The sequence below is a fragment of the Helicoverpa zea genome, chromosome 7, assembly GCF_022581195.2.
Source record: "Helicoverpa zea isolate HzStark_Cry1AcR chromosome 7, ilHelZeax1.1, whole genome shotgun sequence".
NCBI lineage: Eukaryota > Metazoa > Arthropoda > Insecta > Lepidoptera > Noctuidae > Helicoverpa > Helicoverpa zea.
The window spans coordinates 4,090,089-4,109,887 of NC_061458.1; the positions used below are offsets into that span (position 1 = coordinate 4,090,089).

The 19,799-nt window shown below is 33.9% G+C and overlaps 4 protein-coding genes across 8 annotated transcripts in view; 2 read left to right on the top strand and 2 right to left on the bottom strand.

Moving 5' to 3' along the window:
- Nucleotides 1–4,240, top strand: part of LOC124632114 — a 41,435-nt gene extending 37,195 nt beyond the window's left edge. For all 3 annotated transcript variants that reach the window (XM_047166781.1, XM_047166780.1, XM_047166782.1), the window contains 2 exons: nt 1,291–1,475; nt 1,972–4,240. In XM_047166781.1, the coding sequence (XP_047022737.1) occupies nt 1,291–1,475; nt 1,972–2,087 (301 nt within the window). In that variant the 3' untranslated portion in view covers nt 2,088–4,240. The remainder of the gene's footprint in view (nt 1–1,290; nt 1,476–1,971) is intronic.
- Nucleotides 4,241–4,313: 73 nt separating this feature from the next.
- On the bottom strand, nt 4,314–6,673 carry LOC124632119 (transcription initiation factor TFIID subunit 13). Of its 2 annotated transcripts, none has more exons than XM_047166794.1 (5): nt 6,508–6,673; nt 6,242–6,420; nt 6,005–6,162; nt 5,729–5,786; nt 4,314–4,517 (listed from the first exon to the last, which is right to left on the bottom strand). In XM_047166794.1, the coding sequence occupies exons 1-4, from the start codon at nt 6,544–6,546 to the stop codon at nt 5,773–5,775; spliced, it is 390 nt and encodes a 129-aa protein (XP_047022750.1). In that variant the 5' UTR covers nt 6,547–6,673; the 3' UTR covers nt 4,314–4,517; nt 5,729–5,772. The 2 variants fall into 2 exon arrangements, with proteins under 2 accessions (XP_047022750.1, XP_047022749.1); XM_047166793.1 differs by having other exon boundaries at nt 5,733–5,786; nt 6,508–6,672.
- A 252-nt stretch (nt 6,674–6,925) lies between these two features.
- LOC124632117 (RNA-binding motif protein, X-linked 2) lies at nt 6,926–8,395 on the top strand. 2 transcript variants are annotated; one of them, XM_047166791.1, is made up of 5 exons: nt 6,929–7,123; nt 7,205–7,357; nt 7,543–7,672; nt 7,836–7,985; nt 8,220–8,395. In XM_047166791.1, the coding sequence occupies exons 1-5, from the start codon at nt 7,110–7,112 to the stop codon at nt 8,340–8,342; spliced, it is 570 nt and encodes a 189-aa protein (XP_047022747.1). In that variant the 5' UTR covers nt 6,929–7,109; the 3' UTR covers nt 8,343–8,395. The 2 variants fall into 2 exon arrangements, with proteins under 2 accessions (XP_047022748.1, XP_047022747.1); XM_047166792.1 differs by lacking the exon at nt 7,205–7,357 and having other exon boundaries at nt 6,926–7,123.
- A 1,006-nt stretch (nt 8,396–9,401) lies between these two features.
- LOC124632122 (inositol polyphosphate 1-phosphatase) lies at nt 9,402–11,308 on the bottom strand. The gene is made up of 4 exons (XM_047166798.1): nt 10,779–11,308; nt 10,551–10,695; nt 10,267–10,469; nt 9,402–10,015 (listed from the first exon to the last, which is right to left on the bottom strand). Exons 1-4 carry the CDS (start codon nt 11,224–11,226, stop codon nt 9,780–9,782), a joined length of 1,032 nt encoding a protein of 343 aa, XP_047022754.1. The 5' UTR covers nt 11,227–11,308; the 3' UTR covers nt 9,402–9,779.
- Between the last annotated feature and the right edge of the window lie 8,491 nt (nt 11,309–19,799).

The window sequence follows — 19,799 nt, forward strand, 5'->3', positions numbered from 1 at the left end:
AAAACAAATATCTATGCGGTTGAAAATATTACGTTTTATTATTTAAAGGTAATTTTATATTTCTAGTATCTTTTAACGATATACACGATCCAATTATTCTCTTTTAAACAACTATCGAGTTTGCGCGTATAACGGAACGTCAGTTTGTTATGTTTTGTTTTTAGGTTAGGAATAACTTGGAATACTTTCATCCCGATTTAAATGATTAAATAAGACGTTGTGCATCTCATTAGAACCTCTTCAAAATTAAATGCACAATAACTTATAAGTACACAGTATATCGCGTGCATTAAATTACCAAAAAAAGGAAACAACATAAAAGTAGAAAACTATCTTTTATTCCGATGTCTATTTATACAGTCAAACGCACTGATACATGTTGGAAACACAATCACACAATCTTGATCCGAATCTTGTTCGTATTATTTCGAAAAACGTAAATCGATATTTATATCGAAAATTGTCGTCAGGTAATTTGAAGAGATTTTCTCGATGACGCACTCTGTTGTGTCTCCGGACACTCTCAATAGTATTCTAACACATCCAAGTATTCCAAATCACACCTATTTATATCCACTTTCGTTTTTTTCATCACAAAACAAATAACCTCAAAAGTAAATAATGTCGGAATTTGACGTTTGTCGACTAAGTACTGCAGTTAAACTAGGGGGCTCGATGGTTTATCTTTTGTACTACAGATAGTAATAGGACTTGCGATAAACTGCGTTTTGTAATAACGTTTTTTCAAGGTCGTACTTAAAGCTGGATTAAAGGTAGTACAAAAGCCGATACTTATTTGTTGCCGCGTTTTATAATAAGAGGGTTTTGAGTCAAAATCCTAAAGGTACCTAAGGTTGGGTGCTATTAGCCCGGGAGCAGTTGGATAATATCTAGATCAGGCATACTCGACCGGCAGCCTCTGTGATTTTAGCGTGTTGAGTTTTTTAGCTCGAAAACATTTTTATTTTTTAATAAATATTATCAAACCATATCTTTTACGAGTAGGCAAATAACATTAGTAACCTTATAGTTATGTCCTGGTGTAATTAATGTGTTACAAGACAGTTTTATTTTTTTGCCTCCTATCCGCAATACCATCACCATTATAAAACCTTTCGGTACTCCTAAGTTTCCTTAGCTCCAGTCAATGCATAGTAAATAACTCTTGTTTGTGGTCGGGTAAAAATAATCCTGATGATGATGATGGATAAAGACTTCCAAATTTTTCCTCTCATATAATGAAAAATCATTGAAGTTTATTAATTTATTATTTATGTATTTATATTGCAGTGACAGAAAAGGCAGTCTCCGCGTGCACCTATCGCCCGTGGCAGGCGGCCGCGCGGTGAGCGGGTCGGGCGAGGCGCGCGCCGCCTTCGCCGCGCACGCGCGGGCACTCGCGTATGACTGCGAGCTCGACGCTGTGTTGGACAGCGTCATCGGCAATAGGAAGGATTGCTTCGTTTCTATTAGAGGTGAGATTCATTCATCTTTACAGCAGCCCTACTAAACCTCGGCCGCAGGCGCTGTGATGTCCTCCTACCCTTATCGGCTACGGCGGCTGTTCTCATATAAGGAGATTAGCCAATTGCGCAGGACATACTTCACTGAAAATCATTTGCGCAGATACAGGAGCACTCATTATTCCTTCACTCTCACAATCCCATGGGACGGTAATCCGACACGACCCGAGAGAGATCACGCGCTGGACCGACTTTGACTTGTGAAAGTTTCGAAAACCCACAAAGCGATTTCGGACCGACCCGGGAATCGAACCCGAGACCTCGAGCTCAGCAGCCCTTGCGACTGCTAGACCAACGAGGCAGTCAATACTTTGTGATTCGCCGAACTGGATACTACCTGGGTACCAAGCACCAGGGGGTGACAACGTAATGCCAAGCAGTTGATGCTAAACTAAGAAGCCTAAGCACATAAAAATATCATCATTAAAACAAAAAATATTTTCCGCAGGCATATCAGACTACCGCGACGGCACCCGCGGCAAGGAATGGCAGCCGCACGCCGCCCTCGCCGCCGCAGCTGTAATGAAAGCTATCGTCGCCGCCATGCCGCCTCCTACTGACTAAACAGTACTCCTACACTACGCACACGTCACAATAAGTATTTATATTGCATTTTACTTACGAAATTTATTCTAAAACTCGCGATTTATACCTACACATATGTACCTATTTATAAACAATCGAGACTTAAAAAGGTACGATACCTACCGAAGTTTCGGCCAAACTGCATCGTCCCGACTGTTTATAAATATGCAGTTTATTCTATCACTTAACCGGCTGATGGAACCGCAGAGTATAGGACGAATGGAGCACCCATTGAAGAATTATATTGGTAAACGTTAAGGAAAATTCAACTAAGAACTTAATAATTTGATAGATTTTCAATTCTGACTCTTAATTAAATATTGAAAATCCCACAGGGAATTCTCTTTTGATGCATGTGCAGAAATGGATATGTAGGTCTTTAGCAGATGCATAGTTTGGAACACTCCATTCGTTAACTGATCTGTGTCACATAATTTAAATATTCGACACTCGTATATACACAGCTATACGTTTTGTTTTTATTAAATGACTTTACATTTTTACACTATTATGTAGCTACTCGTGTTGTACAATTGTTACGATTTAGTACCTAAGTATATAGGTAGACGAAATATTAATGAAAAAAAAAAAAACTTAACTGTACCAATACATTATATGTAGATGTAAACCATTCCAAAATAACATACTTTACCTAATTTAAACTACCTGGGTAGTATTTCAAGATAGTCCTTAGCACGTATGAAAGTTTTGCAAGACTTAGATTGAAATTGATAATCACATTTACATAATTATTACGTGAAAAATTTGAACCCAAATAAAATCCTTATTAGTCAGAAAATAATGTTTTACGTACGGTAGTTATTTATACAGACTATTAATCTGGTTTTTATATCTAATATACAGGTTTACTTGCCTTAGCGTTGGCTGTTATAAAAGTAGTAAAAATAATAAATATAATTGTCTTATTTATAGATATTTACATAGGGTAGTTTTTAATAGTGCTAAAGTACACATAGTAGCCTTTATGAGAAACGTTATTTGTGTGGGTAAACACACGGTTTGTAGGAAAATCTTTTCACTTGGTGATGTCCTAAGGACAACTACAGAATATTCTTAGACTGTGACTAAATGCTTGAGACTGTATCAGATTTCTAATTCAATGGTACTACTATATCGAATGTTTAGCTTTCTTAGTGTACTGGAAATTAAATATAAGTTTATTGCTTTTTATGTTGTGTTGTGTTGTATTGCCAAATCAATAGTTTTTACTCAAGGGCTCAAATATATTCTGTCTTCCTTTATTTACGTTGATATTACATATTTTTGTATGTTAATCGCAAGAATGTTTCAAAACAGTTACCAGTTTTCAGATTATTATAATAATTTGCTTGTATTATTTAGTTTAATATTTGAAAGCCACGAAGTATTCCCAGTCCATTCCAAATCACTGACGAAATTAGAAAGATGCCAATACTAAATTGTTCACTTTGCATGAGCTTAGAGTGTACCTTAGATATAAAATCATTAAGTACGTATTTAATATTTCAACAAGTAATTTATTATTATTTATTTATTGAATACTAACTCACTGCCATTAATGGCCTATTTATAATTATAAGATTAACTTTGTTATTGGACGATGTTATATCAAAATATGTAATACATATTTTAAAACCAAAGTTTAGACGTTTGGCTGTTTTTTGACAACCTGGTCTAGTCGCCTAAAATGTGAACATTTTGTTGAGATATTTTATTTACACGTAATTCTTAAGGATCATTGACCTATATATAAATTGTGAAGTCGCATAGTTTTATCCTCGTTAATGTTTGTGAAATGTTTTCATGTTCCAATTTGATCACTTCTCCCAGTATATATAGTTTTTCAAGCATCCTTATATATACATAATTATAATTGGGGCCATATAGCCAGGATATGTCAATCCTGCTGTAATTTTTGTATATTTATATATGTATAAATATAATTTACTAGTATTTTGTAGTGCATTGTGTTATTATTTTAGTTAATCAGTTATGATAAAATCATGTTAAATTATTTTTAATGTTTGATATTATATGTTCGTAATGGACATCTGTCGTATTTTAGTACTGTGTTAGCAAGCTATTATACTGTCATTCTACTGTATTGCACAAATAAAGTCTATAAAAATAAATTGATTGTGTATTTTTTTTAATATCCTAATATTCAAAACAACAGTGGGGATGAGGAAAATCATATCCAACAAAGATTTTAAATCAATATTTTATTGTTTTGGAACTACAATGATTATATTGAAGTTCTAAGAGGAATGTATTTCACATAAAGTATGCAAGGATTAGTGTTCTTACAATTCAATACAAATAATGCTTAATTTAATTCTTGGTGGAAATGGCTGTACAACATATTCGAAAATTAGGTAACATCCTTCCAGCCTTTCCTTCTGATTTATTCTGAAATGTAAATTATTTTAGCAATTATTAAGTACTAAACAATAATAGCCCATACTATTAATACCCAATAGCCCAGGCAACTTAAAATGACCCAAATTTTCTTTTTGACCATCAACAAATAGACCAACCCACAAATTATTATTTCACATAACATCCCAGCATTTATTAAATCACAAGCTTTAGTTCCTAGGTGATACAATGCAAGTGGGTATTTGTAAGATAACAAATAAATTATGTCTTGGTTCATTTCAGACATTAGTTTGACCCATGTGAGCACAAATGCATAAACCAGCCCAATATGATGGCTCATGGTGATTGGTAAGGTTTGGTATTGTCTTTGCTTTGTGTTATATTACTTAACTGTTTGTATGCTACTAATTATAAGACAGTAAAAAATCAATTGTGTCTCGGGCCTACCTGTGCTCTGGCATACATCAGATTAAATTAATATTCTAGCCAACTTTTGATTGTTAGCCTGATACCTTCTTTGTCTTCAAATGGAAAGCAAAATACTATATTTTACATACCTTGCCTCAACATATTGCAGCTTTTGGAAGCACTCATGCATAATAAATAGAAAAAGGATATCCTCTAAATAATTCTGTCTACTGTGGAGGTTATATATTTTGAATAAAAATTACATTGCATTTGGCTACTCTAAACAATTTAGGGGTTATTCCCGTTCGGTAACACCCTTTCGTGAACACTGTTGACCATCGGGAAAAAAAAGTTTCGTTCGTTCACAGTGTTGACGAACGCTACTTATTATTTCGGGTAATTCCTGTTCGGTAACACCTTTCGTTCCTGTCGTCAACACTGTTGACGATCGGGAAAAAAACTTTCGTTCGTTCACAGTGTCCATGAATGCTGGTTTTTATTTGTTTGGATTTTTAAAATGAGCTATTGGTATCTATGCTTTCCATGATGCAGGTAACCTTAACCATATTCATATATATTCTTTATTTGGAAGAATTTAAGTTCCTATGTGTCATACAGGTTTATATAATTTTGATTAGGATTCATGTTTAGCTACGAGGGCAGACTAATTTCTTGTTTCATATTTCTAAATACACCAGTTCTAAGGACAGTGCAAATAGGTTTACATTCAAAGCAGGATGTAACATATAGGGTTAGAGTACAAGGGATCATAATTATGGTTATATTAGTACGTGGGAACACAGAAGCAATGTGTCATAATCAAATATTGTTACTTGCATCAGTCTTAGTAGCATGGCAGCCTTGTTCAATCATCATGTTATTGTTGATCTTCTATAAGTTTATAAAAAAGTAAAAAACACAATTTGACATACAATTTATGTGAAAAATTCATAGAAATTCATTATTTAGTTTATTATGCTTTGTTCAATTGACATTATCAGAGTAAAAAAGTAATTCATTTACACTTAAAAATATAAAATATGACTTCAGTTTCTTTATAAATAAATATATTAAGATTTAGTTAACCTACTTATTGTTGATTTACTCACCAACATATTTAACTTCATCAAAAGCTTTTCTTGCTTTCTTGAGTTCTTCATTCATTGTCAATAAGTCTTTGACACGCGCATACTTGCGCTGGTCTTTACGAACTAAGAATATAATGTCTTCTACCTGAACTCTGCCTGTTCGACCAACCTCCATTGCTCTGAAAGTTTAAAAAAATATACCTTAACAAGTTTAGCAAAAGAAAGAGTTACATACTCTTTCTTGGTTTGTGACCTTACCTATGAGTAGTTTCAGTAATAAATTCGATAACTAAATCTTCTAAGAAATCCACACTTTCTGTGTACGGATTTTGGTCATCCCCAAAGCCATACATCATGCATCTTAATTCTTTGCTGAACAGCCTTTTGCGACCTGAAGCTGTCGCCCCAAGCTGCTGCTCAGTTTCCTCTTCATCAAACTGTAATTAAAGTAAGACGTTTTCATATTGACATTGGTGTAACCACAAATTTTAATGCACACACACTTCAGTGGTTTTCTAACAAACCTGGTCATAAGAATCTCCAGCGTCAGGGGGCGTCGTCATTGTAAAAAGATCGTATATTGTCTTATAAACACTTTATTTATTTTGGGATAGTGTAGTGTTTTTATTTATTTTGGGAAAGATATTGAAAATGGTTTCCTTGATATTTTCATAAGTCAATGTCAAAAATGACGTGACAGGACTCCTGGACGAAAATTATAATTTCGTTTAGTAATTCGTTCGCAATTTAATTGATCGTCTTGGCTACCCATAAAGCAGGCAGCCGCAATTAGTATTTAGAACTATTTGATTCTTGGACTAGTTAGTCGATTTTTTATTCTTCTATTATAGCACTACACTAGCAATTTTGACAAATGACATGACAAATCTAACCTGTTTGATGGTGGATGACAGCTTCTTGTTGTTTTAGACCATTGACATATAAATAAATAATAACATAACATAACATAACATATAATTCTAAGCTCGATGTTTTAGACAGAGAGTATATAATCACTACGTGTTTTAGACTTGGTTCTGTAAATTGTATTATGTTTCATGGATAATTGAACTAAGGAATACTTTGGTTATTATCAGTTACATTACAGACACAATCAAACTGCAAAATGAATCCTATGACGTAAGTACAGTTTTAATATGCATGATGAAGTAACCCAATTGATGGCGGCGAATCATTTGGAAGCTGATGTATTGATTTCAGCAATGTGAAGAACGTTCTGAAGCTAAGTGAAAGGGAGCTTTCTGGAAAATCAAAAACCTCTTGGCATGATCAGTACAAGGACAGTGCTTGGGTATTTGTTGGGGGCTTGCCGTATGATCTCACTGAAGGCGACATTATCTGTGTTTTCTCGCAGTAAGTTTTAACATAAAACATTATCATTGGAGTTGAATACATTTAAAATTGTATACAGATAAATGGTGATATATCTAGCATGTAAAAACCTGGGTTCTTAATACCAGGGTTGTTGTATAAGTTTATACTTTTTGCTGATGTTTTAATTAGAATGCAAAAGCAATAATAATCCGTTTAATTCCCAGATATGGTGAAATAGTGAACATTAACTTGGTCAGAGACAAAGCAACTGGCAAATCTAGAGGATTTTCATTTATATGCTATGAAGATCAAAGGTCTACAATATTAGCGGTGGATAATTTAAATGGAATAAAAGTATGTAATTTTTTTTTATGATATGTAATTTACTTAGGTGCTATTTTACTTTTGTAATTATATTTTGCAAGGTGTATTAAGTTTAATTAGCTATTGTCTATTCCATTAGTTTAATCCTTTGCTTTAAAATATTTTTTAACATTTAATAACATATTTTTCCCAGATCCTTAACCGCACAATAAGAGTGGATCACTGTGAACAATACCGAGCTCCCAATGCAGACATGTCAAAGGTTGATGAAGTGACAGCAGCCATCAGAATGGAAGGCTGTGCTCCACAGCTTGTGACGAAAACAGAAACTGTTGTGAAACCGGTATGTTACACATTCATTTACTACATGACTTGTTTAAATGGCATTCCCAATATTCTGTTTATCTGCTGATTTGCTTACGAGAGATTGGATTTTGACAATAATGGCAAAATGGAGATAACCCCAAGCAAGTAATTTCAAATTCTTAATTACTGTAAGCAAACCAACACATAAATAGAATATTGGAAACATCCGTAAGTGAAGAAAAAAGTTTTAACAAGTAAAATTTATTTCCAGGAAAAAGAATCCAAGAACTCTGTAAAGTCTGGCAAAGTCAAAAAGAAAAAGGAAAAGAAGAGTAAAAAAAAGAAAAAGAAGAAAAGTAAGAGCTCTTCTTCAGATTCAGATTCTAGTAATTAAGTTCTTGATGTAAGTGTGAGAGCATAATAAAATAGCAATTATGTGAATAAAAATGGTAAAATTTTATTTGAAACAATACATCACAGTTTACAGTAACATGCAACATAGATCATCATTATTTAAAATTAATTCAATTGAACAATACTGACTAGATAATATACACCGTGACTTTTTAGTCGTCTTACAAAGGTGGTCCACTCAATGTATCCAACATAAAATACCACTAGACACGATTATTAATTTTATAGCCTTACTTAATTAAGATAATAGGTGCAAAGAAAAATACTGAAAAAAAAAAGTTTACGTACCTAACAAACGGTAGAAAGTAGGTACCTTCCCAACGCGCCGCGCTCCATTGATACAAGATTCGGGCAGCGCTCACAACAGGGTGTTCTTATAATCTACGTCATACATCATAATAATGAATTAATTTTTATTTTTAAACTAGCTTTCGCCCGCGGTTTCACCCACGTCCCGCAGCCGGATGGTGACAAAAACTGTCGTAAAACCTTCTACCGGGTCTAAGTTAATTCCCCTCTAATTTTCAGCCAAATCGGTCAAGCCGTTTTCATGTTATGTCGTGACAACGGAAAGCCGGTTTCATTTTTATATATCAGGTGTGTCGCTCATAATGACATTAAATGAAATGCGTTAATATACTGGTAAATATATGTCGATTAACACAAAGATAAAAGAAAAATACGTAAAAATAAAAAAATGTTTTTTTCAAACAAAGTAAATGGAATAAAAATGTGCAAAAATTAGAACACCATATAAAAGTCAGTCATTACAAACAACTGAAATTCTCCCTTGAAAACTGACAGCTGTCAACTGATCAAAACATACGATACTCCTGACTTTATCTCTGCTTTACACATGATGTTGTAAATTATAAAAACGAAAAATGACTCCTGTGGTTAAACCACTGAATGGATTAGGTTATTTTTTTTACAATTCGCCATAGAATATCATAAAGTATATGCGATATGATTTAATGTGATTGTGAACGACACACCCGATATATAGATTATTCAAATCTCATAAATATATATATATATATTTTATATGAACGTTTACTAGTCATTGGATACATTAAGTGGGCTGCCGTTGTAAGACGACTAAAAAGTCACGGTGTACATTTCTTTAATAAACTTTGACGCCACACAATATACTTGAAAAACATTAAAAAAAAGGATTATTTCACTTCACATTTCCTAGACAACAATAATTCGTAAAAATTTTATCCTTACACATTACAAAGGAACATTGTAAAACTCACAATTTGGAATGATTGAGAAATACTTTCAAATGCTATGCATTTCTTGTCTGACAGGACCTATAAATCTACATTCCCCAATCAATACGCAAAATATTCGATATATTGTTTAGAAATCTAATCTACTTGATTATAAGGGATCACAGGGTTATTTGGACTCTTTAATTATTGAGAATTTTCTTAATAGTAGCAGATATGGAGGCATCGCTGTATGCTATGATGCCTTCTTTGTTGCTGTAGTTTTGAGATTCCATATCCATTTCATCATTGTAAGTAATTGGGCCGTGAGTAGAGAAGGTAATGAGATCACCACCCCTAGCTCGGAGGATGGAGTGGGGGGCACAGGTGTCCCAGCGGAAAGTTGTTCCCTGTGACATGATGTATGCCGCAGCTTCTCCTGGAAAAGTTAATAGTGTTGTTTAGCTTAGATGTTATTATAGAAAGTCTATTATGATATGGTGGAGATTGCATATGGAATAATGTAATATTGCAGAAAAAGATTGCTGACATAGAGGTGTGAGCCATGGGTAGCCTTAGCCCCCCTTTGAATAGAAAAATACGCTAGAGATTAATTCTCATCCTGGGTGTCAATGCATTGGCAATTCGTTTTAAAAGTTATTTACTAATAGTTGTTATTTCTGAACTTACCTAGCACAACTTTTAGAAGCTTATGACCAGCCCCAGGGAGAGACTTGACTTCCCATCCAGCTTCTCGGAATGTATCAGCTATTTCTGGCTTCTCAGCTGAGCTCATGAGAATAATATTATTTTCATTGTTTTCCTTTACATCACTGCCTCCCCATTCATGAGTATCTTTGTAATTAATGCCCCATACCACTCGCCCTTTGCCACTAAAAGGAAGACAAAATTGAATTTAACACTTTTAAATTGTGTAGTACAGACACAAAATTTGGAGTATCATAAACACTTACTTATTATAAAAAGGTTGATTGATGACTCCAATAACAGGCTCCCCAGTAGACCTCACATAGGCACCAATGAGGACTGTCACACAAGGAAGACCATGATCTGCATCAGCTTTACCCTGGACACCAGCTATGAACTCGGCTGTAGCATCTAGGAACAAAAATATTATCCATTCATACATGTCTCACTCAAACTATTAAAGGAAAGAAGTACTGTAATGGGAAAAAAAATACCTATAGGATCAATCCAAATGCCTAAATCGGAAGTGTTAACTTCTGGAAGATCTTTTGGCAAATTATCACAAAATATATGTTCTGTGTCACGGTGCGCCGCTTCTGCCATTCGTTTTGCGACTGCAGGCGCTACTAAATACTGTAAAAGATCTGTAGTGCCTTCAACACTATCACATAATTCGATTCTTACACCTCCAATCTCGGAACATTCTTCGCCTCTTACATGCTCTGCAAGCTCCGGAAAATGATCCGCTATTTCTGTTTTAGCAGCTTCTTGAGCCAAAACATCGGCAATAGTTTTGAAATCTCTTTCAAAACGGGCGTTGGCATCGCCTTCGAATTTTTCTGCGACCAATAAAACTTCGTTTGTTGATCCTGCACAACAGGAACGAGCTACACATGCAGCCTTCTCTGATGCGTTTATAAGAGTGTTCAAAATATGTTTCATTTTTCACAATTTAACAACACATTTGATAGTAAAATCAATAATTAAATTTACTCTCAATCTCTACACAGAACATCTAAAAATAGACTTGTCAATGTCAACTTTGTTTACATTTAAAAAATCAATAAACACTAGGGATGTCCATATAAACCAAGGACTGTCACACGCAATAGCAATCGACTAAAAGCAATTTTATTATATAGCAATTACTGTGACGTATTTTCCATCATAGTTTCTGGATTTGCTTGATATCGTTATATCTAAACTAACGCTATAAAATTCTTGGTTTTATAGCGTTAACCTTTACAAAAACAAAACTGCGAATTATTTAAGAAAAAAAAAAACAACTATAGACAAATAGACGATCGCTTGGTTTAATCATGGCGGGAAAATAATACCGCCAATTCAAACGAAGTTAAAAAAGAAAAGTAAATCGGGACGACGTCGACGCCCAGACAAAGTTGGATCGGGACTGGAGGTTCATGAAGAAAATTCAATCAGGTAGGAGATACATTTTTATATCCATAAAACGTAGCATTAACTATATTACTCGTACGTAGATACCCAATTTATGCTATCATTTACATAAGCACAAGGCATAACACAAGGGAGACGCGAATGTCATAATTATTATCACTATAAATAAACTTTAATTATTAAATAACTTTATTGAGTGAATAAGTACTTAAATACTTTCTACCAGATCAAGATTTTCCATTCAGCCGTGCTTCCGGAGTTGAAATTATGTCAAGTGAATGGTGAGTGGGCATTGTTTGCTACTCGCTCTACCAACTACCTTCGCGATCTGGGAGACCATTATCTTTATGATGTAACTTGTAAAAGGCGAGGAAAAAATAGGGAGGTACCTACCTAACATATGTACAGGATAAGTAATACGGTAATACTTACCTACTTAGTTTTAGCGATTTCGTTAGTGGGAGTTGAATTTCTTATGCGTTAAAGAATGCGATTAAAGCTTAAACCGCTGTTGTACTCAACAGACTGCTATGTAGGTACTAAACCTAACGTACAATTAACCTTAAATCTGTAGGTTCCTACCAAAAATTACTTAACATATTACAATTTAAAAAGAGAGAATTGTAGTCCACAATATAAGAAATCTTACTTTAATAGAATCTACCTACCTAACTCAGGCTACCTTCTCTTGCAATTTCAGCAATTTGCACAGCGCATTGCACTCGAGTGTCGATATATTCACAAAAAAATAAGTTTTCATCTAAAAGGCATTCTCAACTAACAGTATGAAATCGTTTTGTCATTATTTAATGAAAGTGTTCAAGGTTGCCAAATATCAGCGAGTGAGTGAAACAGCAGCCAGTCATCATGAATGCGTGATACTTGTCGTGAAACGGTGCGTGCTTGACCTTAAAGGCGCGTGCTGATCGAACTATTTTGTTAAATCGCTACTAAATTAAATAAAGTACCGAATAAAGCAATATTGTAGAGACATGTCGCTGTTTCGAAGTAGTTCATGAACACTATTATCAATTTTCTTTTATGTTTTATGTTCTACGTAGTTCTAAGTAAGTCAATGTGTATCTCATTCATAACAGTGCATGTAAAACTGGTTAAGCAGAAAGCCATCCCCTATCTAATAGTAGCAATGTGCTTTTTGCATAGATATTTCTTCAGGTACCTACCTGAATCCATTTTTCAGTTTTTTTTTGTTATGTCATTGTAAACCTTCATGCCACAGAAAAAAATACACCATAGCCTACTAGTAGTATAAATAGTTTGCAATATAAAAGTCTACATGTACATTCTTCAAATCCTTTTAAAATGAATTATCAAATACCTACTTAAAACATATGGCACTCTAAGAACCTACGTAGGATTTGCTGTACCTCTTTCTATTGCGTGGGACAATAGGTAGGCAGGTATGTAATATGAATGTGATAGACCGATTAGGGACCGACAACCTTATGATTTTAAACACTTTCGTAGAAGTAATTAACAAAAAGTTTGTCGATATAAAAAAAGCAGACCGCACCTCAGCAGTCCTCAATAATGTAATATTGTAGTTCTACTAGCTAGACAATAACAGTTACTTTGACAATCCATCCTCCGAGCCTTTTTCCCAATCATGTTGGGGTCGGCTTCCAGTCTAACCGGATTCAGCTGAGTACCTGTGCTTTACAAGAAGCGACTGCCTATCTGACCTCCTCAACTCAGTTACCCGGACAACCCGATACCCCTTGGTTAGACTGGTGTCAGACTTACTGGCTTCTGACTACCCGTAACGACTGCCAAGGATGTTCAATGACAGCCGGGACCTACAGTTTAACGTGCCATCCGAAACACAGCCAATGGTGTCTAGGATATACTTAAAAAGTACATACAAACTTAGAAAAGTTGCATTGGTACTCGCCTGACCTGGGATCGAACCCGCGCCCTCATACTTGAGAGGCTGGTCCTTCACCCACTAGGCCACCACGACTTTTAGTTACAACAGTTACTTTGACAATAAGGTAGGAAATTAGATAGCCTGTATTTTAGACCTAAAGCGGTAAGATAAATTAGCACAACAGTTAGAAAGGTAGACCATGGCTATTGTCTATCCATTATCTATTAAGTGTCATGGGCACAAATCACTTACCTAATAATTCGCTACCATGGGCTTATCGGTTACTTACAATCTGTAGTTATCTGTAATTTAAATGTTTTGATCAATGTTTACGTCGTTATCAGTAAGTTTTTGCCAGGCTGGTTTGAAGAAACCTTGAGTCAATTCGTGCAACCTACAAACTCAGAGATAGGTTAATAGGGACTACTCAGGGTTTTAGATTTCCAAGATAATTAAAGTTCTTGTCCCAAGTAGTTTCATAAAAGTTTAAAAATATTTTTTGAACGAGGAATAACACTAATCACGAGCTGTGCAGAAGTAACTTAAGGACTTATATTGCAGTAAATAGTGGGTGTGTCATTCTTAAAAGCAACCGATGTTTATTTTATTTTTATCCATTAAAAGTGTTGCAAAGGCTACCAGAGCATTAATTTAATATTATAATAATTTCAAATATTTTGTTGCTCAAGCAGTTTTCGCGCAAGGAAGATTATTACGAAATAATGCCTCCTTTCAGTTAGGAATTATTTTGACCGAGTATTTTTACGCCTTTCTCTTAGTTTTGCAGACCTTGTGTGTGATGCCTGCTTTATAGTTTTGTTCAAAATAATTAATAAACAAACGACACTATACTTATTACCGTAAATTAAGTATTTTTCTTAAGCAGCTTACGAGCAGGCTAATTTTAAAGAGTGACCAACCAATTCTACTCGTTTGTAATGATCTTTCCGAATCGGAAGTTGACTGTTGATGTAATACCTAGGTACCTATGTTTTACGCCACCATTCCTCCATGTCTTTCACGTTATATAGAGGTAAGCATTCAATGCCTCCCTAGTATGCTGGTACTACCTCTTCTGAACTCTTCTCCCCCCTTTTTTTAAATGTATGAAGTTGTGTATTTCTTGTTGGAATTCCTAATAAAATAAATAACAATGAAATGAAAACGTAAATAAATTCCTTCAGTACTAATTGAATAATATGCTATTTGCGTGTAAAATAGCGCACATTTGTTCTAGCCGAGTTATGACAACTTTTTATGCGTTACTTTTAATAATAACCACAATCCACATCAAATCAATTTTATTATTACTTTTATAATCTACATCAGTTTTATTTGTGGCGAACGAATCTTGACATAAATATTAACTGTTGCATATTTTTTTACGCTACATCTGACATAATATTGTCAATTACAAAAACCACAAAAAGTGAGTGAATGTGGCGTAGCAACATCTAAATTCTAAACTCGTTCGCGCCACTGCAACTACATCTTACCTTGAAGTAAAAGTTTCATTCTTTTCCTTCCAATGACAACCGCAGTTAATCAATTAGTAAAAAGTCTTAAATAAATAAAGGTATAACATTTCTATCTCATTAGTCAAAACAATAGATATGTTAAGCTGCCTGACAATATCCTCAGTAATTAATTTGCGTGTGTTTTGGGTGTCACTGTGTCACGGCAATGATAAAAACAACTACCATGTCGCCTTTATCTAATAACAAGTTGTTGTAATAGGCGTCGGTTGATGTAAGGCTTTTACATAACATTCGGTAATGACATATATGCAGCTTCACGTGATGCGTCTTACGAGATGTTTTCAACAGTAGCGGGTGGTAATGGTTGCTGTGATACTATGTTACAGAAGAGACAGTCGAGAACATTCGACACTTATGTTCTTCTAAATAATAACTAAGCTGTCTGTGGTGGAAGTGTCTATGTCGACAGAAATCGGATAATTATGTCGATATAATTAATACTTGTTAGAGTAGGACTAACATAAAAATAGGTTTATGATAAGTAGTTAGTACCTACTGCTAATTTCATAGCTTATCATATTTTAATAACTTATTTCTGTCAAAATATTACCTTTGTGATTGCACCTTTAGCAAATGTAAGTGAACTTGTTTTCCCACTTAATACAATACAGGCCTGCATAAAATGTAGGTATGCCTTCCATTTGTCAGTCATACTAACTTTGATAACAACTGCTCAGTAAAATATCATTGACTCAGCTTAAGTACAATTTTATTAGGTACCTTTGTCCTTAGGTTTCGTTAATTGAAACGGCTGGCTTATGCAGAATTAAATCTCAGTCTTTGATTTTAAATCTATACGAGAAAAAAATATTGTAAGGTGAATTGTTTGAATAATGAACAGTAAAATAAATAAATTTACCTATGCAGTGGGTATTCGTGCTTATACTTTATGTATGCAAGTAGGTAAGGGCGCGCGTGTATTAAACAATTTCTTCAGCATAAAACGTTGACATATATTTGTCGCAGGGATATGATAAAAACGGGGATTTGATCAATTCCCTAAGGGTTTGATCAAATCACGGAGGATGTTAAAATAACAACACGATTTTATCTTTTCCCTAAACAAATCTAGTGAATTGAACAAATCCCTAAACTGGTTCAGTGAAATGACAAAAAACATATCAGGTTCTTGTTTGGGTCGCGCTTGCAAACACTAGGCAAGCCGTAGGTGTCTGTCACGCACGATGCAAAACGTATAGACGTGCCTGTAAGAAAAATAATGTTTTATCTAATTCACGATGCCACAAATCAGCTACATGTTTTAATAAGTTATTATTACAAATAGGCATATCTTACGCAACTAAAATACAAAAAAAAATGTTTTGTTCATTCTTTAAAAAATAAATATTGTTCTGAGTAATGGTGATTTTTATATCAATATTTCCTTGTATTGCACACACCTGATTATCATAATTAAATAGATATATCTTACCAAATAAACCTTCAAAATATCAAAGCAAAATTATTTTTGTCATTTCACTGAACCAATTTAGGGATTTGTTCAATTCACTAGATTTGTTTAGGGAAAAGATAAAATCGTGTTGTTGTTTTAACATCCTCCGTGATTTGATCAAATCCCTTAGGGAATTGATCAAATCCCCGTTTTTATCATATCCCTGCGACATATTAATTAGACCACTTTCTTGTATCCAACACAGTGCCCTTGATTTATAAAACCTTGTAAAAGGACCTTGACTGAGTCAGATTTTTACGATATTCCCGGCTACGCAAAGAACTTGTAATAAAATTGTGCTATGACTAATAAGTTAAAAGGTATGATCGGCACAAAATCGAAAAAGTACATACTTATTGTGAGAAAACCCCAATGAATTAAAAATATTTCATCGACAAGGATTCCTTTTGCCCATTATGTATTATATAATATATCACAACGAAATCAATTTGAAGAATGCAGTTCCATAATTTTCTTATAGGTAAGTAAATGCAAAAATAATATGTTGATAGGTCGGTACCTCTCTGTATTGTGTCGATCAATTTATGTCCTCCTGTCCACTTTTTTGTATTGGTATCACTACGTAGGCCTCATAGTGGTAGTTGATAATAATGGTGAGTTCAATGACCCCCTTTCAGGTCTATGGTAAACAAAAACTAACCTTGAATTGACACTTACCTAAAAAAATAGTGTAAATTCCTACTTGTTACGGTCTTTACCACTGTCAGAGTAAGTTCCAAGTAGGCATTGGTTTTTATGTTTGGTTATTTTTAACAGAAAGTAAGTTTTGCCTTCAAAGACGGAAGTGCAAAAATGTTAACATTCTGTGGCAGGATTTTCCCTACTCTTAATGTTAATTGTTTGGTTTTTTGGGTTAATAATAACAAATATTATTTCAAAATAAGTATCAGATAAGATGCTTTTTGTTTGATATACAAATTATTGTATAACATCCTTCAGATTAATGAAGATTCAAGGTATTCTGTACTTAAACTAGGTTACCTTTTTGGTTTTGTCGACTAAGTTGTTGGTTAAATTAACAGTAATGTTAGTAATGATGTACATAAAGGATAAATCGTTTTTAACTATTGGTTACCATTAAAATATGGAAAATCTAACGTATTAGTCTGTGGTGCATTAATCTGTCTCGTTATAGGTTTTATTAAATTTCATCTGCCAGTCATAAATAAGGCTAGTGATGCTGATCCACGTGTACATCAAATCGATAAGAATCATTCGCATACATATTGTTTAACTGTGTGAATAAATAATAACATTTTGCATTTTCAGTATTTTATTTTGCAAAAAACATTTTTTGGGTAGGTAGAGTTGGTCCATGAGCTTTCGAAAAAAACAAGTTATGTTTTTGAAATCCTTACAAAATAAATAATTAACGCATTTTTGGTGAAAGTTCCGAAACCACACTCGTTTGGAATACGTCCAATGAGTTTTAACCTCGTTATGATAAAAGTTGTAATTCCTTGAAAGTGGTAACAATCGCTATTGCATAACATGAATCACATGAATCAGGCTTCGTTTTAATGGAATATAATCATAAAAAACGTCTTCATATTATATTATTACGATTTATTGTTTTAAAATTATGTTTATTTATTGAAGTAAGCTATTTCAGCTATTTTCAGTGCTTTCTTAGATAGATTTATGAACGCCTTGACCTTTTCTCGTATAATAATTCTAATTACGGGTGTCGTGATCTCACGCAATATCGGTTGTCCAGTGTCCATGCTAAAGGGGAGATAAGGTGATTGTCGTAGCGACTAACGTAATGTAATAGTAGAAAAATGTTAAAGCCATAGTATTTGGTACTTTGAGATAATAACAGAAAAAGTTTAGTAGGGCAAGGGCGCTTACAATAGTTACGTTTTCGAAACTAGACTACAGCTTGCTTATACAATATTGAACGTGCACTTTTGCGTAGATATGTCATGTGTAAGAAAATCATAAACTCTTAGGTAAATACTATAGTACTTGAGGTATTCTGTGTAAATTCCAATGAATTCATATTTTCATGTTTCATTGTTATTTTTTTTACTTGTTACAAAAACACTACAATTATTTATTGTCTTAGGTATTATGAAAATATTAAAGATTTATCTGATGTTTTTCATGAAGGGTAATGAATTCATGGTCACGCATTTTTTTTACACTTCTAGTTATTTATGTGTGTGTAAGTTAATCCTAACAATGCAAATTATGATCTTGAATAAGTATCTAAGTATTAAGGTAATCAGTGAGAATGTTACGTATATTTTTAAAAGATTGTCTAAAAAATAGGTACCTATTGTATAAATCTTCAGAACTATTGAGACGATTGTGAAGATATAAATTATTTACCTATTCAACTAATCGAGGTAGTTATACCTTTAGCGCTCTCGCACACTGCACACTACACAATAGGTCAACAGTTGATCCAATGAATATTTTGATTCCAATCAAAATTATCAGTCGGTCTAATACCGGCTAAATACCTGATTTTCTGATTCTTTTATTGTGCAGCGGACTCTTAAAGTATTGATTATGTACCAATGATTTATAAATGTTCGATGTTTCTAACGAAGTATTTTATTATTTCCTTTTTTGTTATTTTTCTATTGTTTTGTTTTTCTCTTCAAAATACATGAGTCATTTTATACGTACGTATGTGTTTATTTTATAGCCTTTCACATGCATGTCACATTAATATTATGTTAATGTGGCTCTCGGAAGCCTTTCTACAGTCAGTCCTATGTTGAATTAACTTTGAAGTGTCGCTTTGTTGCGTTGACCCTTACTAAATGTTTATTTTAATAATGTTTCCAAACATCTGTTGCGTAATTACGTAGTTTTGGCGTCCTAATTATTGATTTATTATTCCAGTCAGGTGTGGTGGGTTACTGGTGAGTTTGACGTTGCCTAATTTGAACTGGTGTACTTGAAAAGATGGGGTAGATTAGCAGTATGTGACGCAATGTGCGCATGATATTCAATATAATTTGTGTGATGAGCATGCTTGTTGGCCGTGGTCTGGGTGTTACAATATGTATTAATAAATATGTATATATGTAATTTATCAGTTGTGTTAGCACCCATAACACAAGTTAATTAATAACTTAGCATGGGGCTAACCGACCGAGTGTGAAAAGGTGTCCTGCCATTATGTCCTGACATTATTAATAGTTTCCCGGGTGCAGCAAATGCAATTTTCTTAATCATGAATATC